At 39.7% G+C, this 22805-nt stretch overlaps 1 protein-coding gene across 4 annotated transcripts in view; it reads left to right on the top strand.

Moving 5' to 3' along the window:
* RAPGEF5 (Rap guanine nucleotide exchange factor 5) overlaps positions 1–22805 on the top strand; it is a 241542-nt gene that overhangs the window by 52710 nt on the left and 166027 nt on the right. For all 4 annotated transcript variants that reach the window (XM_031455033.2, XM_064487511.1, XM_064487513.1 and 1 more), the window contains exons 2-5: positions 6215–6265; positions 7926–8032; positions 13183–13304; positions 14830–14998. In XM_031455033.2, coding sequence (XP_031310893.1) covers positions 6215–6265; positions 7926–8032; positions 13183–13304; positions 14830–14998 — 449 coding nt within the window. The remainder of the gene's footprint in view (positions 1–6214; positions 6266–7925; positions 8033–13182; positions 13305–14829; positions 14999–22805) is intronic.

The following is a 22805-nucleotide window of genomic DNA, read 5'->3' on the forward strand; positions in this document are numbered from 1 at the left end:
GTTTGTTTATTCAGTTATTTATATCAGTATGGACTCATGGATATTTATGCCATGGATTATAATACAATACTTTAATTGTTTTGATGTCAAATGGTCTCAGAGTTGGCCAGTGGGAATGTCTTAACGTTGGCTGCTGTGGAATGGGTTCATCTTGGAATCCACGTGTGGCTAGGTAGGTTGATGTGACTCCAAGTAGAGAATTCAGTGACAAGTGAAGGTAACTAAGCTGCTTATTGAATTGTTGGCCCAAAGTCTTTAGCGACTTGATTCCTAAATTGTAAAGGCTTTTCTGTGATGACATTAACCAAGGAAGCCCACCCTGTTAGGCAAAATTATTATCTTGTTTGTAAACACAGTGAGAAGGAAGATATTTTCCCAAGGAATGAATAAAGTCAAATTGATGATGCTTTGGGATTTGTTTCTTTTGTACTTATTTTGTATGTATTTCCCAGAAGCTGCTGATTCTTGCTGATTTATCTCCCTAGGCAGGCAAGATTGTGAAATATTTATAAGTATTCCTAGGCCCCACTTTAATTTTCTACTTTAGCTTTTAAGTGGGGCAAACATGTTGATACTAGAAGAGAGTCCTTTAATAATGGGAAGTAAAAATGAAGTCTGATGCTATGGCTGCCATTAAAAGTGTATGTCCTTTCAGAAGTTACATATGTACAGCACTGCTCTGCAGACAGGAGGTACCTTGGCTTAGGGCTATGTCTGGGATGGGATAGATAGAAAACACATACCATGTGCACAGGTGCAAGGTGGGATTCACCGAGACACTGGCTCTTTGTTCTACACAAGTCAGACTCAGAAGCTCAGAGACAGATCCCAGGGCTGTTGTTCAAATGATTTGTACCGCTGCAGTGTTTGGAACTCGGCCGGGTGTGTGAGGGAGGTGATGTCTGGGGAGTGCACCAAGCTTCACAGTACAAGTACATGATGAGAAGGTCAAATGGCCAGTTTCAACCTCTGATTTTTACAGTTTTTCTCAAGCCAGGATGCACATTAAAACTACCTTGGGGAGCTTGGAAAAAACTTGCCCAGGTCTCTCTCCTATAGGTTCTAATTCTGTGTCTGGGGTGAGACCTGAGCTCCTGTGTGTTTTTTTCTTCAGTTTCCCAGACAGTTCTAATTTACATCCAGGGCTGAGAACCGCTGGATCTAGCAGAGAAGACCATTCGTGACTTCCTCATGCAGTTACATGCACATCACATTCTGTGTTACAGGATAAATGTATGGGGCAGTAACTAAAGACAGGTTTGGGTTGCAAACCAGGATGAATTTCTTAACTTCTTTAAGTCTAGTTTTGTCATCTGCAAAATGGGATTAGTAATACCGTAATAGTTTTTCAAAAATTAAGCAATCTGTTGCATGCAAAATATTTAGTACAATGTCTAGCGTATAGTAAAGAGTCTTGTTTAATAACATGCAGCATGTTACAGTAGTGTGGTGACTTTGAAATCAATCAAAATTTTGTTCCAATCCTGGCTCTGTAGCTTTCCAGCTCTGGGGCCGTAAGTAAATTTCTTAACTTCTCTGACGCTTAAGGGTAAAAATAGGAATAGAGGGGTGCAGTTCCTAATATGGGCAAGTGCTTAAGACAAAGAGGGTACTCAGTAAGCGTTTCTAGCACCTTCCCGTTCATTCTGTTTTCTTAACACGTCACAGGGCAGCAGAAAAATATCATTTTGAGAACATCACTTTGGTTTGGCCAGGCTATGTTGAGAAGATATTGTTACAAGTGGCCTGTTGTGAGCATGTCCTTCAGGGCCCTGAGGAACAGCTGGGCCTGAACTGTGACCAGAGTTTGCAGGAGTCGTGGTGCCCTGCCCTGTGCTTCCGTATCAGCCACTGGCTCGTGTCTCCAGTTTGCATTATACCTGACTTGTGATGCCCATGTCCTTCTCAGGCCGACACACTGGCTGGGTGGGATCCTGTCCTCTGAACCTGGACCGAACTTTGATTGAGACGTGTGTGTGTGCCGGGGCTTAAAAGGACCCCCATCTTAGAGCTCTGCTGCATGGCCATCTGGGTCACAGCCTTCATTGTTTTAGTCTATGATCTCTTAACACACGTGTCCTCTAGTTACTTAGGGAGCTTTTGGCGTCCTAGAATTGTAAGAAATCTAAGTATACTTATTCCACTTTAACACCTTCCTTTCTCCTTGGTCACCCAGAATGGGTAAAGGACCATGGCTGAAGATGACAGAAAGTTGTGTTGTGAACTGAATTCTCAAGTTATCGACAAATTGGGTAGATCTTGTTGGTTCCTATTTGTAATAGAGCAGGTCATTCTTCTGTGCTGATTGAAGTAATATTCAGTCTTTTCCATTTCTCTTTCCCCTTGTAGCCTAAGCATTTTAATGCAATCCAAGGAGAGCATTCAGGCATATCCTTTAAGAGCTGATTAACAAAACGATCCTTAAGCCTACCATGGAGTTTAACACGATATTTCCAGGGACACTGGAATGAGCTCCATGCTTGGTTCAGACCTAGCCTCAGAGACAATTATAGTTTAGCTTTAGTGGACATTTAACTTTTTAAAAAACAAAGGTGATATATGATTGCTAACCAGTTATCCTTCTGAGTTATGCCATTATTTTTTTCCTGGAAGTTCATTTGTGAATATTAAAGAGTTGCAATTTTCTAACACATGTTTAAAATATGAGATTTGCATGGAATCATTTAGGGAATTGTCTTCCGTGTGTCATTAAATTGGAAAGGAGAAGAAATAAATTTGAATTAAAATCTAATTTCATTTGTATTGTTACTCGTCTTCTCTGTATGGTATGTATAAGTCTTTCATGAAAGAATCATTGCATCTAGCTTAAGTAATTCTAGGAAATTGGAAATAAAAGGGGAAAAAGAATCATCTCGTCTGGGCATTGTATTTGAGATAACATGGTGAGAGCCATTTAAAAGACCTGCGTCAATTGGACCAGCCATCCAAGATTATAGAGTAAATTCATAGGAAGTCTGGAACAACAGAGAGAATTTATGGGTTTAAAGTGTTCTTTAGATCCTGTGTCTAATGGTAAATGGGTTTCTAATTAGGGGAAGGTATCTTGTTCCTGTATTTTTGGAAGCTCCCACTGTGCCTGGCAAGGAGCTCAGTAGGTGCTTCGTAAGTGGAATGAATGGAATTTAGTTGCCACAGGAGTTATGAGATGAAGCCCTGGGATGCTAAGAGAGAAAGCAAAACCAGGGGAGCCAAAGATGGGATGAAAAGAGCTAGGTCATGGTATAGCAGGGAAAGACTGTTGAATGGAGTGTGGAGCATCTTCAAGGATGCTACTATGCTCCTCTTTCAGGTAAATGCTGGAAGAGAGCGGTTTGTACGGTGATTTAGAGCAGTGATTTTCGTATTTCTGTAAGTTGGCCCATGGCAGCCCCCTGATCAAATATACCATATGATATTATGTAACAAATATCATATGATATCACTTGTATGTGGAATCTAAAAAAAATGATACAGATTCTATTTACAAACCAAAAACAGACTCATAGACATAGAAAACAAACTACGGCTACCAAAGGGGAAAGGATGGGGAGGGATAAATTAGGGTTTGGGGATTAACAGACACACATTACTATGTATAAAATAAACAACAAGGGCCTACTGGTATCCACAGGGAACTATATTCAATATCTTGTAATAACATATAATGGAAAAGATTTTGAAAAGAAAAAGTATGTATGTATGTATACATATAACTGAATCACTTTGCTGCACACCTGAAACTAACATTGTAAATCAATTGCTCTTCAATTAAAATTATTTTTTAAATTACATAACAGTTCTTTCACAATATCTATTAACAGTTAGGTAATGCATGGACCATTCATTCCTCCATGTTCTTTTTTCTTTAAGTCTCTGGCACTTGCTATCTTTAGTCAGTACCAACAACTGACATAAAGTGGTCTCAAAAAAGTACAGAGTTGTGGTTATTTTCAGTTGAGCAAATCTGTCCCTTCGGGAGCTCTGCAGAGAGCACCTAGCTTCCCCACACTTAGCTGAGCTTGAGAGCTGCTGTCCTAGCGCGTTCATGAAACAGAGCTCCCTTGGGACCGGTTAAGAGCCGGCTTCTCAGGAGTCTCTGACAACAAATCTAGGTATTGTGTCCTGTTAAAGGCAGTTCTTGTTGTGTTGCTCTGGTCGACTCCCTGCGGGCTAGTAGCTGATCTAACACTGTTATCTGGTCGGCATAGAAGGATCCCATGGCTTTCTTGACTCACCTTACCAGTCTTTTGAAACGAGCCATCCACAGGGGAAGTTTCTGTGAAGGGGAATTGTGCGAGTGTAACACTAGTGTTGAGGAAGCCAGATTTGGGCTGGCAGCAGAGAAAAAGGAAGCAGTTTGCTGTCTTTTGTGAAAGTGCCCCCACCTAGTTCTTTAGAACTTGTGTCTACCTAAAAGCTTTCTTTTTAACTAGATCACGTGAAGTGGTTGCTTTTCTGAGCTGATTCAGGCAATTAGGTGAGTAATAAAGATGGTCAGTTCTGACCTGCCATATTAATTTTTGAAAGTCTGTTTAGGGGGAGAAAATTGCTTCTCATGACGATTCATCTTCATATTACAAATCTGGTGCATATGCAGATTTTACATTGTTCAGTGTTTCAGTAAGTGAATACAATACCTTCAGCTCGGACGACAGAAGACCTAGGAAGGGCGGATCGGGACTGTATAGACTAGACCAGAAGGGGCAGGTGGGTGTTTTATTTTAATACATGACAATTAAAAATGTCCTGTCTACCTTATATGGTTTTTTTCTGGAAGCCATTGCATATTTTTTAGCAGACTGTACCCAGTGGCATTTCTGGATAAAGAATCCACACATTTCAGTTTAATTAGATTAGTATGGGAGCTGTATGGAGTGGGGAAGAGCTGGAAGGGGAATTCTGTCTTAAAGTTTGGTAGAAGGTTCAGATGTTGGAAGACAGTGAGTGGCAGGCTATGTTTTTGTAAGAGATTCTAAGAAGTGGAGAGAGCAGACTAAGAAATGCTGGATCTCAAAAGATAGCAATCTTTGGAATAGAGATGTAAAGACCTTTTAAACGTAGGTTGGAAGCTCAGTAAATGTTAGTTTCTCTGTTCTTTTTCCTAAACACACTGGAAAGTGATAATAGTTTTCTATTGTGCTTAAACATGTGTGGGTGATGGTGCTGCTTACTGGATTATTAGGTAGGAAAATTTAGCTCCTACAATTCAAATCATTCAGCAAATACTCAGTTGATACAGAGATATAAATATCTATAAATAGATGACTAGAAGGTTGTGTACTAGAGGCTGTGAAAGCAAACAGGCCAAGCTGGCAGCACTCCCTCCAGGAGCTTCTGGATTAGTTGGGGCGAATGCATGCGTAGAAGGACAGCCAACAATGTGGAGCACCCTGGAGCTACCACATAAATAGTCAAAAACCAAAGAGCTCCAAAGAGGGACAAACCACAGTGGACTGGGGCAGATGGACAGAGCTTCACCCAGGAGGTAACTGTACAGACCTGGACTTCAGTGGGGTTCAGGGAAGATGGAGGACTTCCTAATGTGGAGAATGGTGTGAGCAGAGGCAGGTATGAGTTGCAGCTTCTTCTGATGAGTAGATCTGGTTGAATCAAAGAAGCCACATAGGCAGGTAGAAGGAATACTAGAAATCTATTAGAGGCAGACTTTGGGGGCCCAGAAGGGTGCGTTGCAGGTTTGGATTGATGCACATATGCAAGAATAGACCCACTGTCAGTTGAGGGGGCGATAAAGGGACTTTGGTTGGTTGATGTTTGCAGGATAGAGGGCGTGACTAGAGCGTGGGGAAAATCTGCTGAGAAGCTGACACAGCAGTCCACGTGTGCAGTGATGAGAGCTGGACTTAGGTGGGTGAAAGTGGAAATGGAAGGGAAAGGAGAAGTGGAATCAAAATTGCTTTGTGAATAAAGAGACAAATACACAAACATCCCAGTCTTTCTATTACACTTTTTAAAGCTGTACTCTCTAGACTGGGAGCCGTTCGCATGGAACGTCCTATCTCACTGGAATGTATGTTGACCACTTGCATTGACTGAGAATAAGGATGTTAATCCTCCAAGGCCCATGACTTGAGATTTCAGCACGTTTTTGGCTTGGACAACTGCTGGGCCTGTCGCAGTTGCATATATTGTGTCCTGATTGCACAGAGATTTCCATTTGGTTCTAATTTTCCCCCTTTTCTTTCTTTTCAAATAGACTCTATCGAGAAGAATTTCCAATCCATACCTTGAACATACTCCTTCCCAGGTAAGATTCTTTTGTCTCTTACAGCATTTTCTGAAACAATGATTCACACATCCTGGTGTAGAGTTCTCTAGCTGTAGGTACTCCCTTTGCTCCCCATCACACTGTCTCCTTCACCTGGGATGACACAGCTGAAGGTGTCTGAGCTGCTCTGATAATTGTGTGATGGAGCAAGAAACTCACTGGGTAGGAAAAAACAGATTTTCCCATTATCCAAGTCCCTTCTATGAATGCATTATCCAAGTGGCAGTGTTCAATATAGTATAAATATTTTCAATTTTCTGTGTGATAGAAATGCTGTGTTTTAAAAATAGTGAATATTTTACACTGAAAACTTTGTGTAAAAGGGGATTATTTATATTTATAGTTGTCTAATAGTAAAACATCCTGTATGCCCGCTGATAAAAGATGGGCATACCTTCATTGTGTTATGTTAAAAAATCAGCTGATAAGAGTTGTGTTTTTTTAGAATAACAAGACTCCAAGCTTTGTTGAGGGCAGGTCCTTTTTGGCCTTGTTCACTACTGCATCCCCAGTATCTAGAACGCGGCCTGACAGCTGCTCATTCAATGTGTTTTGAATGACTGAGTGAATAAACATCGGTACCGTGTCGGGACTAGTCAAGTGTCAGTGACTCATTCCTCTTTTATAGTCATATTTTCTGTTATCTGACTTGTTCAAGTTTTTTTAAACAAAAAATAGTTTTAACATGTTCAAAATAAATCATGTCCTGCCCTTCTCCCTTTCTTACCAGGCTGTGCTTAGGAGGTGATAACAGGAAACTTAAGGGGGCTTTGGGAGAAGATAGAAAATATTTTGTCGGTACAAAATTTTGTGGGTGCAAAAAGAGTTAAGCAAGAAACAAGTAAACAGATGCAAGCACGTACCACCCAATACATATTCATTTTCATGTGCCTTTACTTAGGAGGACAGTTTATTTTCACTTAGCTTCCTTTGTGAAGCAAAGTTGCCCTGTGGAGGAAGGCACCAGTTATAGAGAAAAGAGGTAGTATATAAAGTAGGACATAGACCTCTCCAGATCTGAGGACTATCCTCCTTCATCCTCCCAGAATCAGAGATGCATATGGGCAAATTGAAAGATTAAAAAAAGAAGCTAAATGAAATTTTTATCTGCTAGATGGAATCTGAAGTAGATGAAACCAGGATGCTTGGAATTAACTGAACTATGCAATTGAGAGAAGCTTAAAAGCAAAGCAGACAGCAGCCTGCTATCAAATTGTATCATGGTGTGAGATGCTCACTGGATAGGAAAAAAGCACTTTCCTACCTTCTAATACCTTCACATGAGTGCATTATCAATATGGCAGAGTTAATATATAAATATTCCTCAATTTGCTGTTTTGATGGAAACATTGTATTTTAAAAGAGAGATATTTTACCCTGAAAATTTGTGTAAAAGCAGATTATTTATAGTTAAAGCAGTTTAGCATTTGGAAAATTGTGATTATAGCGTAATAGCATGAATGGTCTGATAGCAAAAATAAATAGGTAGTTTTAGGTCTGTAGCTATGTAGGCTGAGATATAAGTGTTGTAAGCTTGGGGACTTGGCCGTAATTTTTTCTATATGGTATGCATTGGCAGCTCACAAATTGTCACGTTATTGTTCTGAATTCACAGTGAATCTTTATCTTTTCCATTTAGATTTATGGAGAGAATTGTTCCTGTGCAGGAAGAGCATTGAGGAATATTATTATTGTTCAGGCAGCTGACCTGATAAAGGACAGAGTGAACCTCAAGGGGTTTTACAGGTAACACAGTTTCCTCACACCTTGTCGAAAATTCTTCTAGAGAAAAAAACCAAAAACGTGTTAAAGTCATAACCTTGATCACAGAGAGAGAGGCTCTCTCAATAGGAGGAGGGCTTGTCTGTTTGAAGTGTCCATTTGGGATACTGGTGGTGACTTCTCTTCATTAAACTTCGCCAAGTGTTTGGCAGTCTGACTCCGAGTCTGAAGATTGGGTGTGGAATCCTCGGCTGCATGTATGGAGGGGCTCCTGACGGTCTCTGCTCTGCTTCCTCTGAGACGAGATGTTTTATCATGTTTTTACTGAGTGTGTGCTGCACTGGGACTTCACTAAATATAGGTCCCGTCTTCAGGGACCTTGTCAGGGCTCTGTGAGGACCCTTTGGAGGCCCATGGGAAGAGAGCTTCTAATCTCATTCTCCAGGTGAGAATGAGCTGCCCCCTTGGGTTCTGCAAATAGGGGGAGGGGCGGGTTGGCATTGGGATGGCACTTCTCTGTCTTGGCTAGTGAGTAAGGGCAGAGGCATGAGAGTAAATGGATAGGTATATGGTCAGTTTTAAAGTACAGCTGGACCAACAGAATGGCCACTTAGAAAATTTGGAACACATGTTTTCAGTGCATGGAGCCATTGAAAGAAAAAACAAGTGAATCACCAGCTTTTTGCCAAGTAAAGGTATTAAACCACACCTGACAATACCAAAATGAAACTACAAAAATGAAAAGAGAAAGAACCACTATTATTTCTTACCATTATTTTTTCTTACAGAAACGAAATTACAATACTGTAAAGACTAGGAAGAGTACTCAGAATAAACGACACCAAAAAACAGGGAAGATTCTCAGATGAAGACGTTTCTTTAGGTTAACTAAATTTAGCTTTGTCACAAACTCATGATAATATTTTCTCTTTTTCCGTTTGCCACAGATGGGGAAAATTACATCATGGCCTGGATTTTGGGGATAGTGGTTCCCAACCTATTTGTGTAAGAATACCCCCTTTTTATTGAGGCACAGTTGACATACAGTAAAGTGCACAAATCTTAAGGGTACAGCTTGATGAATTTTCCATTACTGCCCGCACCTATGTAACTATCCACATCACGATCTAGAGGATTTTCACACCCTAGATAATTTTTTCATGTCCCTTCCCCATCAGTAACTATCCCACGCCGCCAACTTGTTTCTAATTAAAAACTTGGCAGAATCTGTACTCTTAGACACCATTGAGCAACTTTGTGGTGGAGATGGGAGAACTACAATGAAATTAACACTTTTATATCCCATATTTAATTTATTGCATTAGTATTTATATAGGGTTTTGATATTTCATATAGGTTAGACATGATTTCTTCAGTTGACGAACAATGCTTTTGTGTATATGGAATCATGAACCTCTCGAAAAAGCTCCAAGATCACCCCCAACCTTCTTCCTCCATAAGGAATTCATAGCCCAAGGTCTGAGAACCACTAGTTTAGAGCCAGGCCAAACAGACACAACAGGCTGGTGGAGGGGCTGTGCTGACAGCTGGATTACTTCACATGAAGCCTTTTTTTTTTTTTTTTTTAATATTTGATGGTATCAACTTTATGCAAGTCTGATTTCTTCCCCCTTTTTTAAAAAACCTAAAGCTGCACGTACAGGCATATCTCAGAGATATTGTGGGTTTGGTTCCAGACTGCCGCATTCAAGCACATCACATGGATTTTTTGGCTTCCCAGAGCATATAAAAGTTATGTTTACACTGTAGTCTATTAAGTGTGATATAATATTATGTCTAAAAACAATATACATAGCTTAATTTAAAAAATACTTTATTGCTAAAAAATGCTAAGCATCACTTGAGCCTTCAGCAAGTCATAATCTTGTTGGCAAAGCATTTGAAATATTGTGAAAATTAACAAAATGTGACACAGAGACACAAAGTGAGCAAATGCTGTTGGAAGAATGGCACTGACAGACTTGCTAGACACAGTGTTGCCACAAACCTTCAATTTGTGAAAAATACGGTATCTGTAAAGCACAATAAAGCAAGGTGCGGTAAAACGAGGTATGTCTGTATAAGTCTTTGGGTCTAGTTGTGAGCAGGCTCATAGGATTTATTTTAGCTACCACATAAGGCTACGTGTAGGATCTGTCCTTGTTCTCACTCTTGTTTCTTTGTGGCCTCCATGGGTATAGATTGAAAAAAGAATCGGGAGATGTGTGTGCATTAGTCAGGTTCGTGGGAAAGCACCATCCACCCAAGTAAAAAAAAAAACTTAGGGTTTGCAGGAGTAGAACGTGCAGAGAGCGTGGGTTGTGCTATTGCAGATTCCTGATGGGTCAGGCTAGAACCTCCTTTCTTCTATAATCTAAGGTCCGATTAGTGCTCTGGGTTTAAAGACAGGGTACTAATATGACTGCTTAGGCTGGGTCGTTTTCATTTGTCTGATAGTAAATTGAGGCAAAGTGTTCCCTATGTACCACATGACAATTACTTTCAAAACTGAAATGTTGTCCCTTCATTCTGCACTATAGGAAAAGTCACCCTAGTTTCTGAGCCTTCAAATAAGTCTCTGAATACCACCATTCCATTTACATTGGAAATGAGGGTTCTGTCTGCACTACTCTGAATTAATTGCTAAAAATGTAACCGGAGACAGAGGGAGGCCAAGAGAAACCAAATCTTCAACTCCAGAGATTAGTAAAATTAATGTTTTCTTATGGCAGTCACATTGGCCTTGTAGCCAGTCACCTCCATATCACAGTGTTCCTGTCGGGTATTGCAGCGGTCGTCAGATCTACATGTACTTGGAACAGTTTCTGGACTCGATACAAGACTGAAAATACGCGGGGAGTAAGAGCTGCTGTGGGTGTTCACATTCCTCCCTTCCAGTCGTCTTCCCCGCCGCCTTCCCCTCGGCCCTGTAGGTTTAGGTATTTTAAAAGGATTGTTGCTGCCCAGGTCAGCAAGTCAAGGAGTGTGAGTTAACTGCAGCGGCAGCTCACCTCATTTTGTTTGCTTTGGTGACATTAGTGGCAGGGCTTACCTCACCCTGCTGATGTTTTGCCTGGTGCAGATGGACTGTTGAAAGCGATTCGAAACATAACTTGATAAATTGGAGGTAGGGTAGAAAGAGATAATTTGCAACTGAAACAGTAGCTTGCTCTGAGAGCAGGAGCCCAGTTATTAACTAATGATGACTCGCGAAAGCAGTCATGGTGCTCCTGTGTTGAAGCCTATTGACTCAGCCCCGCCCCCCGAAACAGGGTGAGAACTCCCCAGGGAGAAGGTAGGGCTGGGGGACTGGGACTTGGTGCATCAGCCTCGGAGCCAGTTAGAAATGAGGGCTCCTAGGTGGCACCCAGCCGTACTGCGTCATAATAGGCACGTTAGCAAGATGCCCCAGGCGACTCCTACTAAACACAAAGTTGAGAAGCCCTGGTCTGAGAAACTTCTCCATCACCTGTGAACAAACAAGCCAACGCATCTGTCTAGTCACTGTTTGCAACTTGACGGTTTAGTTTGAGTAAGTGTTTTACTGCATTCTGCCATATTCCAGGTGGTGTCAGACACAGAGCAGGCTGAGGAGCTGAATGTATTGTTCTCAGAATAAGGATTAAGATGATAAAAGTGCTTTACAAGCCCAAAGATGCTGACTTATTGACAGACGTGTTGAGGAATTAACACTTTAAGCCTTTAAACATGAAAGCTGTTCTATAGAATTAGAAGTTCATATTGACGGTTTGGTCTAATTGCCTGTTTAGCTGCAATCTGTTTTGTTTCAAAAAACATGCATTTATTTGATTGTTAATCTTTCTAATGTCTTCATGCTATTATGCAACTGAGTACATCTGAAATTGCCTGAGTGGCCTCAGAGTATCTTTCACATCTTTACCCAAAGAAGTGATGCTTTATCAAAAGCTAGAATATTTGTTCAGATACCTCAGCAGCAATGTTTACTACCTTATTTTTACATCACCTGAGAAAACGTAGCATGTCATGGCATTTCTTCATACTGTTGGTGCTGTGTGATTTCTAGGTATTTATGACTATGCCAATTGCAAAAGATAGGGAATACTTTTCTGTTTTAGGAATACAAGTAAATGTTGGCATCTTTGAGTCCTTAAATAACAAATATAGGAAAAAAGATAGCCATTTCCATGATACGTCTTTTTAGAAAAACATTTTGGTGACTTTTTTTCGTAGGAGAGAGTGGGTTTCAATGAAATATCTGCAAATGAAAAATCTTATTTCAGAAAGTTTTCTTCATTTGGTGTTTCATCTGAGGCTGATAAAGATGGAGAAGTAGATGTGAAAATACTACTGGTAATGCCCAGATTGGGGCATTCTTTGAATACACTTGTGTGTTTTAAGATGGATGCATAAAGTTTGTTTGATTGTTTTTTGTATATGTTTAGCAGAATCCATCAGACAATCTAGGTTTATGGGTTTATGATCTAGGCTGCTTGTCTGAATTGCTTAGACTATGTTAAAAAGATTAGCAGTCAAATTTATTGTTCTTTGAGACAAATATTAGGGTTCAATCTCTGGTTGAAGAGTCGCAAACAAAACCCTATACAAAAAAAAAAAGTGATACAGAGTTTTGTTACTCTTTACCACTCACCATGGTCCCAATTTTTTTTAACCTTGGAGCTATTTTGTTCTCGAAGAGACTAGATAAAAATGTGTAAATGGTTGAACCAGAGTTTATCACCACCAGCTTGAGGTTCTTGTCTTGCCAAGGCAGAAGCATTATCTCTAAAGGACTGCTACATTTATTCCTTTATTTATTCAAATATAGTTATTTAGAGAACTTACTGTGTACCTGGACTGTTCAAATTTTGGGGGTTTAATCATGAGCTATATATACATTAGTCCCTGTTCTCCTGAATTATTCTCAAGGGAGGGAAGTGGATAATATTCATTTGCAAAGATGTGTAATTAATAAATGTTAGGTGATTTGAAGAAAAAGTATAAGAAGATACGATTCTAAACTTCTGCAAGGAAGTGATATTTGAGCTGAAATTTGAAAGATGAATACGAACTATATGTCATTTGAGTTGTCCATTTAAAAAGGCAAGCACACGAAAGGGATGGTATTAAATACCATTTTTTTGGCTAATGATTGGCAACAGTGTCTTACTGTGAATGGCTTTGATTTTGTCCAGGAGAAGCTGTGTTGGATCAGAATTGGTAGACTGGCTTCTGGAACACTGTCCTTTTGTCCAGTGCAGATCTATGGCCATAGGGGTTTGGCAGCTCCTACTGGACATGGGAATCATGTCATCAGGTTAGTATTACATGTTTTGAAGGCACAGAATCGTTGTTATTAGGCTATTGACCAAAATGTGTTTGATTTTCTACATGATATTATAATCTAGATGGAAACTGTTTTTGCAGGTAAAAATTTGCATTATCTTATAAATAAAAATGATAAGTCATCTTTCATTACTTCTCACACCCTTTATAAAAATCGTTAGGTACCTGCTGATTCATAAACTACCTATAAGAGGCTTTCCCCTACCCCTACCTTCTCTACTCAAAATTCTGCTCACAATTTTTTTTTTAAAAATCAGTGACATCCTTCGTTGCTCTAAACGTGTGATTTGTCTTGCTGTACTTAGAATAATCATCAGAAACTGATTTTATGAGTAGAATGTGTATGCCACTTTAATTAACTAAGTAATCATCAACAGTCAGAAATACGACCGATGAAAATTAGCTGTTTAAACAGAACAGAAAATGGATGTTGGAATTTGACACAACATTGTAAAATGATTATAAATCAATAAAAAATGTTAAAAAAAAAAAAAGGAAAAAGAAAATGGATGTTAACGGGAAACTAAAATAGATGGTGGATGTCTCTTTTCTTAGTTAAGCCCAGGGAGTGGAAGAATTACAAATCAAGCAACTTGGATTCCTTACTTAGCTTTGTCATGCAGGTGTTGGTTGGTCACTGGGAGCCCTTTATGTCTATAGGTAATAAGTATTGAGGGTCAGAGAACATAATAAGGTTCAGAAAGGCACACCCCACGTCCCACTGTGAAAGAGTGGTGTGAGGGGGGATGCGGGTGTAACGTTAGTAACACCTAGCACCTGATGCTCTTGTTCAGAAAGTCAGTTCACTGCCTTTGAGGAATATAATTAGCAGCTTGCTTGGGAGGTTCAGGTTTCTGGTCAGCAAAACATTTTGTGTTAATGTTTTTTTGGAAATGTCTCCAGTTCTTGATTTCTTTTTAAAATAGGGCTTCCCCACCTTGGGAGTGTTGACATTTTGTGTTAGATAATTCTCAATTATGTAGAGCTGTCTTGGACATGACAGGATGTTTAGCAGCCTCCCTTTCTTCTACCCACCCAATGCCAGTAGCACCCCCTGGTTGTGACAACCCACAATGTCACCAGAGATTGCCAGATGACCCCCTGGGGGAACAGTTGTCCCTGGTTGAGAACCACTAATCTAAAACTTGCCATAATGTTATATTTGTGTACCACGAAAAATAAATGCATTGCTTTGGGATGCTAAAAATTTTTTTCTTTTAGTCTCTTTGAATTGCTGTTGATTTCACCTGTCCCTGCAGCAGAAAAGTTATAAAATGCATGTGAGTGTTCTGGCCAGAGCTTCAAGTAAAAAGAATAGGTTGGTCATTAAGTCTTTTTTTAACTCAGTGGGATTGTGAATGTGAATGAACTTAATTATAGTTCTACCCCTGGCTTCTCCCTAATAATTAGGAGGCCTTTCAATTTATTATTTGGCTTATGACTCTCTAAATGATATACCTTAAAAAACTAATCCACACCTTTATTGTTTTCAACAGTGGACCAGCACTTACACTTTCAAGATACCTATGTTTTCTACCAGTTTTCATCTGATGAGTGTAGCTACTTGTACTGTGAATTTGAAAGAGAAGAGGAATGGCAAAATGGTGTCAAACTGTTACTGCAGCTTGTGCCTCTCATTCCCAGTAGAGCTGGCATCTGTGAACTGTAAGTACATGCTGTTTTGTTCTATTGTCACATTATTCTCACCTAGAGAACGTTCCCCTTGGCTGGGGACAGTGCTCTGCTCTTTAATGTCATCTCCTATAAGAAGTAATTGTTCTGTTCCCATTTCTCAGATGCAAGTTCAGAAAGGTAAGGCTAAAAATTCAATCCAGCGAATACATGGCTGAACTGGTATTCACATCCCCGAAGTCCATGCCCCGCCAGCTACACCATGCTGCTTCTAATTTAGTCATCACTATATGAGTACATGATCTAAATTAGGAATAAACATGATTTAGCTTAAGTTGGAATAAAATAATAACTGACATCTTATCCTCTATCCAAGTCGTGACTTTCCTAAGAAAGAGCTCAACAGACATTTCTGAAAATAATCTAGAAGCAACATTTGACAAATTAAAACATGTGAATCATTATCACATGAAGATGCTGAATCACTATATGATTAAAATGAATTAAAATTAATCTGTTAGAGGAAGTTTGGGAACAGGACTCAAGTCATGATATGGTGATTCTGACATGCCTGTGTTTATCTACATCATCAGTGGCAAGCTTATTTCAGTGTAATGAACTGCAGATTAAAAAATTCAGTTAATAACTTTTACATACTCAATTTTTAGAATCCGTTGCCATGCTGATGACTCTTGCAGTTCTGTGAGATTAGCAGGGCAAGTGGTGTTACCCTCATCTCATGGGTAAGAAAATAGGTCAGGGAGAAACACCTACAACCATAACAAAGATGAGTTACTCTTGTTTTAAAAAGGACAATTAATACTGAACAGTTAAATCAGGCTTTTAGAAAAGATGTAAGTGTCAGAATATTAATGAGACATTAATAGGTTGATTATAGAGAATGCATTTTATGCAGGAGCTATTCTAAATGCCTTATGTTTGTTATTTCATCTTCAGATGAATTTTATAAGGCAGTTATTACTATTTTAAAGTGAGGAAAGTGAGGCACAGAAGTCAACTAACCTGTCCAAGGTCACACAAGTGATGTGTGGAATGTTAAGGTTTGAATCCTTGTCTGTCTGGCTCTAACGCCTATGCTTTTAACACCTGCTGGAGTTTGTGCCCAGAAATTATGAGGGTCATTCTAGCTTCCCTTTCTGAGACGTTACAATCAGAAGCTATAAAAATGTTAGACTGACTCTGAAATGATTATGAATTCAGTGCCGCTGGAACCACTGCTGTTTATAGAGGACCTTGCAGTGGTAAAGCAAAATTCAGATATAATGAATCACTCGATTGTTTAACTATGGAAAATGTTCTTAGTGTAATGTACTCTTAATATAGGTCAGAAGTTTCCCAGGAAAAGTCAAGGAGCATTTCACTAAATTGTAACACGCTTTCTAAGGAGTGGAATGCTTCTTAAGCTAGTGGTGGCTGTGACTTACTTTGACTCTGGGACTGTCATTCTCTGGCAGCTCTTAACCATTTCCCATCCTGGATGCAAGATGGAAGTGTGCGCAGTCCCGGCGGGGCATACCCAGATCTATGGGGGCAGAAGGGCATCTGAGATAAACTCACAAGCAGTCCCCATGGGTTTAGCCCCACTCCTTTTCCCCTCACTGAAAGAAGCAGATTGAAATGCCAGGGAGTGAGATGACCTTGTTATAGGGAAACCCTGAGTCAATGCTAGGTTCTCAAAATGAAAATATTTTAAAACTTTGGTTCCTAATATTAATTCCAGATTGCTTGCAGTCTTTTGTCACACCGGTCACTGAGCACAGCGTCATGCCTCTGGAGTTGATGGTCACTGTACCATGCCTTAGCAGTATGTCCTTTTTCCTTTGGTGTGAACATGTACGTTTGGGAGTGGCAGTTTCTCTGGGAAACCTGGCATCGGGAAGCTGTAGGCCTGTCTGCTCCCATAGTGTAAGTACTGACTATAAAAAGATAAAATTCCCGAACCACTGCAAGTCTCTTCTGGAGCAAGAGAACATATGTATGTTTTCTATACTTAGAGTTATCAACCAACGTTTAAGCTGTGGTAAAATGTTTTGGGCCAGTCTTAGAAAGCCAAAGTTTAGGTATCCGGACTTTGAATGAACTATGATCAGAGACAAGATGCCCAGGGACATTGTCCTCTTCCAGCTGTGTGGTCATAGCCCTTCCTACAGTTCAGTGCATTCAGTCCCATTGTAACTTTGGCTCTAACCTGGCGATCTCCATTCATTCTAGCCCCCATCCCACATCTGTTTATCCCCTCATGTCCTCGTGACATTCTGCTTTTTGCTTGTCTGGTCAAGTTCTACCCACCCCTCAAGGGGGAGCCCAAGTCCTACTTTGAACACAAAACTTCCATGATATCTGCAGTCTATGTCAGCTTTAACTTTTAGTAACTTACTTCTTTTGCTGTTTGCATCAAAAAAAAAATCCATTCTTTTATGTCATTCTTGGTCCTACATTATCCATTCTACTGTGTTATCCATTCATTTTTACCCATTTTACTGAAATGCCGTCTAAAGTCATCTTGAGTCATTAACTTACATGGTCCATTCACGAGCTGAACACCCAGTCCTGTGGTTCTTTTAATAACTTTTTGATATTTGAAGGCTATTAAGGTCTGTCAATTCAGCTCTACATTAGGTCTCTCTAATTTGCTGTCTTCTCTCTAAATCTCTTTAAAATTATGTGAGGAAACTACTTAATGTCTCTGTATAAAAACATTCCTGTTCTTTAAAAGTACATTTTTTAAAAAGAAAAAAGAAACAGATTTTTTCCCATATAAAATAAAATGTTTATAGCAAGAGGAGAAATGGAGCCATTGCAAGTTTCTAGGCTACTTTGAAGAAACAAAATTCCTGTTCTATACAAAATGACTTTTATATCCAAGCCGAGTAGATCATTTGAGAGAAGTGAGTGAATCCGTTGTCAAGGGTACTATCCCCAGGGGAAAAAGTAACAGTCATGGTATCTTATTCAAACTGAAAGCCGAATCAAGTCATCCAGAATGTACTTTTTTCCTAACTCTTTTTTTATTGGGGTGGTTGGGAATTTTATTGGGATGGTAGGGAAACGCAACCTAACAGTTCCCTTAGGGCTAGTAAGACATGTTTCTAACACACTTGTTTGAGAATTTAGGCTGTGAGGAGGCTTGGCTGTTTTAAAATTCTGCTGCCTATGTTACAGCAGCTCCCGGCTTGCCAGGGGTGGGACTGGGAGTGCTCTGACTAGTTGGAGTCTGTGAACCTGGTACATAAAACCATGTTCTACCAATTACAGGGCACTTAACATTATGCTACAGTTAAAAGAGTTGTAGAGGATTGCTAAAATTTCACTCACGCTATACTCAGACCTGTAAAGAAAAATGTAGTGTCTTTGTTTTTCTCTAAGTGTTCTATTGTTTGTTGGCCTCCATCCTGCCAGAGAGCCAGAAGGAAGAAAAAGAGAAGCCCCCAAATTTTAGCTTAATCCAGTAAAATTATTCAAAGTAATTTTAAGAGTTTCTTTAGTTAGCTGTATAGCATATTTTGGTTAAAAATGTCAGTCTCCCTGCGCCCTCTCCTTGCTGCTCAGCAGGACAGCCCCTGGGTATATGGTGAGTGGTGTAGGCCCTGACCCTCGCAGACCAGGCTCTGCCGTCAGGGTGGTCCCTTTCCCATCCCCACTGATCTTGCCCGGTGGGTGGGCAGCCAGTTCCCTGGTGACCCCTGAAGTGAAACTGGGGGGCGCTGTTACTACAGAGCCTGGGGCTGATGTAAGCTGGCTCTGTCTCTCTCGGCTTGATCAGTGCCTGGTGGTCCTGCCTGGTGGGTGTGCCCTCCTGGATACCTGCTGGCATTGCTGATGCTCCTGAGGTCTGGCTGTGGCTTCCACAGACATCCTGTTCAGTTCCCCGACCTCTGCTGAAACGGCTCCCTCTCACTGCATCCCAACCTGACTTCACTGACTCTAGCCTATTTAAAACAACCATCCCTGTTCATTGCTGTTACTGTTAACAAGCAGTGTACTCAACTGGATGGTGTGGCTCACCTTCAGTTCCTCACTGACCCACTCTAGGGAAAGCTCAGTCCAGAGGATGAAGATGAATTTCTTAATCATGACCCCATGCCCGAGACAGAGAAGCAGAAGGGCTCTTGAGGTAGATGGGACTGTGTGTAGGGCATGAAGTGAGGAAGATTGGTGGCATCTTGAGACAGTACAAGGCAGCTCGATGTGGTTGGAGTAGTGGGTCACAACCAGCAGAACTCAGACCTTGGGCCAGAGGGAGCGAGGCTCAGATTGATTGCAGGCGTCTGTAAATTTATAGGGAAGCCAGGCATCATCTTTATACTGAATAAAGAGAATGACTTGACTGTATATAGATGATGCAAAAACAAGTAAAATAGTTTACTGGAATTGACAGTAACATTTTTGTCACATTTGCTCAATAAGCAGATACAGAGGCTATATGGATCTGTTACCTGTTTCTATGTTAAGGGGTCCCCAGTTAATAAAAGATGAGGAACAAATGGCTTGGTCACTTGGCCTAAGATGCCCTGGCAGTGACAATAATAAAAAAATAGCAGTAATAGTTAATACTTAGGTATACTTACCACATGGAGAACACTATTCTGAGCATTTTATATGTGACTCATTTGATGTATACAAACAGTAGTTTGGGTTACTGTTGTTGTTACGATTTTACAGGTGAGGAAGCTCAAGCAGGAAAGGTGACATAATTTGCCAAAGAGACAGGCCTCTCTACTTGGTGGCAGCAGTGTGAATTAAAGGCAAAAAGCAAACTTGGAAATGATCTCTATGGCAGTGGTTTCCAACCACGATACTTGAAAAAATAAAGAGGTGTAATCTGAAATCTACTGAATTAGGATTGAGATGGAGAGGTGAGATATAGGTATCAGTAGTTTTTGTAAAGTTCTAAAGGTGAGGCTAATGCACACCAAGGTTGGAATCTACTGTTCTATGAAAGTAGTCTACAGAAAGGGCTTTGTAAAAGGATAGGAAATGTGACAGTTAATTAAATCAAAGCCTCCAAACCTACTTAAAGAAGCCAGATTAATTTTATCAGGACTTTAAGATTTTATTGAGCATGAACCTGTCACCATTTGGCTGGCACTTCTTAAATTCCATAAATTTGGCTTCAAAACCATTTATATCTGGAGGGAATTTCCTAGGTAATTGAATTTACTCTTCTTAATTTTTAGGTAAGGAAAAGGTGCAGGAAATAGAGGGTCTCGGAAAAGATAACCACTTGTCACAAATACTCTGCTGAGTGACTTACTTAATAGGCATTTACTAACAGGTTGTATAAAGTACTGTATTTGGCCTTGTAAGAGACATGACTGTATGTAAGTAATCTAAAGCTTTTATGAGTCCAGTGTTATTATAACAAAGTTCAGAAAGAGAAAATGAATGTAAACACAAAGGTCTTTCTTAACAAATGTTACTAAATGGGACCTGGCAATATATAAAAATGATAGTACATCATGAAACGGTTTTTATCCCAGAAATACAAGGATGGTTCAACCAATCAATGTAATTCATCAGATTCAGTCTAAAAAAGAAAAACCTGATAAACTCCATAGATGCAGAAAAAGCATTTGAAAAAATTCAACATGCATTCATGATAAAAATTCTCAGAAAACTAGAAATATAAGGGAATTTCTTTAATCTGATAAAACCTTACGTAAAATATATAGCTTGCATTATGCTTAACAGTGAAAGACCAAATGCTTTTCCGCTAAGGTTTGGACCAAGGCTAATACATTGCCTTAACTTATCACTTCTCTTCAATACTAGCCAGTGCAATAAGGCGGAAAAGAAAAAGAAAGAAAAGGTAGACAAACTAGAAGGAGAAAATAAAGCCACCTCTCTTTGCAGATGACATAGTTATATTTGTAGAAAATCCCAAGGAGTCTATGAAAAACATACTAGAACTAATCAGTGGATTTAGCAAGATCACGGGCTACAAGGGCAACATACAAAATTATATTTCTATGCACTGGCACAAAAAACACTGAGAAATATTTAGGTATCTAAGAAAGTGTGTGCAATAGTTGTATGTCAAACATTTCATTTTAAAAATCAGATTTAAAAAAGTTGAGGGTCTATCCATGTTTATGGATTGAAAGACTCAATATTATTAAGATGTTAATTCTCCCCAACTTGAACTATCTCTTCAGTGGCAGTTATCTCCTGGTCTGTTGGCCTCACCATACCTGCATTATAATAAAACATAAATTTACACATATTGACCTCTAAACAGGGAGTGTCCTGGAGCTCAGTCTTCAGATTTTGTTTTCTACTCTCACTCCGATGTCATTCCCTCACCCAGTCATGTGTTTAATATCAACTCCACAGTGATGGCTCCCAAAATTCAGGTCCCTGTTTCCCCGTAGCACCCTATGTACAATAACACTACCACTCCCACTACCCTGTCACCCCTGCTCCCTTTATTCTCCGTATCTCACCTAACTTGTCTTTTACCTTACGTACATAAGCAGTAGAAGAAATCCATTGGCATCTTTGAATATCTGTGAGATGGTGCTAGATTAACATCTTCTACCTGGGGAGAGCAACTTCAAGTCTGCCATTCCTATGTCCCCAACCTACCCTTTGCTTCCCTGACTTTTCCTAATTAGATTCTCATTTTATGATTTTTGGAGAGGAGGAAATACTGGATGAGTAAACAAACATGCCTTTAGTTTTTCTCAAAGAATTTTTCAGGATGGAACTTGGCGTAAGTTTTGCATTAGTATCATAGGTGAAGAAAATTTCCATTTATCACTTTAAATTATTTGTCTAAAAAGTGCTGTGAAATCAGCTGGTCTTAGTCTTTGTTATTACTCATCATTCTCTTTCCCCAGGAAGCACTCAGTCCTCCAAAATTTCCATTGTTTATGGACAAGGCTTATTCCAGGTGTGGGAACAGATGGTTTATCTTTATCAGATTACATCAATATAGGAATAGTACAAGAATTTCAACAAAAATTGAACTTTTAGGCTTGGTTGTACAAACATTTGAAATGTAGCTATTTAATTAAATATTAAACATTATCCTCAAATCCTCAATATAAAATGTGAAAAAAAGATCAGTAATAACTAATTTTATTCAATTTTGGATGAATATGTAACTATATACCCTGGACCCTTAATAAAACCTGTCACATTCACAATTTACTACTGTTTGGTAAATTTCCTCTATAAGCATAGCTAATAGCCTAATGCTGTGAAAAATTATCCTCTCTTGAGAGGGTTGAACAGGTTTTTGTATTCGTATCAGTGATCCCAAGAAAAATTCAGTTCTCATTCTTTGTCACAGGAGTTTTCTTTGATAAGCAAAACAGACCTGTCCAGATTATAAATGCCATGGGAAGATGTATGTGGGACAGTACTTGAGTGTCAGATACGACACCATTTTATCCTCTTGGGTTCAGTAGGTGTTGGATATGATAGACATTGAGTCTGTGCCCCTTGAGGAACATTCTCTTTTGTGGTGCCTGTGACTTGCTGGCCATAATTTCTTAGGAAAAATATTTTTAAATCTGGCCCAGGAAATATTTCTGAGAGAGAATGTCTCTGATACTTTTCCTTGCCTGACATTCCACAAGTATAGAGTGAACTCTGGGTTATCCAAGGAGAATGTGAATTCTGGTGTTGTCCACTGACTTGACATCATTTCTTCTCAGCTTGGTGGAGGAAGAGTGTCTCCTTCTGCTCAGGACTTATTTTTCTTTCTGCTGTGGGTCCTCCCCTCCTTGGAGACTTCCCCTTCCTGCTTTCTCAGTTCCTCACTCTCTGCTGGCTGTCCTTTTTCTGCAAGCAAATGGTTTTCTCAATCATAATG

Source organism: Camelus dromedarius, chromosome 7 (assembly GCF_036321535.1).
Source record: "Camelus dromedarius isolate mCamDro1 chromosome 7, mCamDro1.pat, whole genome shotgun sequence".
NCBI classification, from domain to species: domain Eukaryota; kingdom Metazoa; phylum Chordata; class Mammalia; order Artiodactyla; family Camelidae; genus Camelus; species Camelus dromedarius.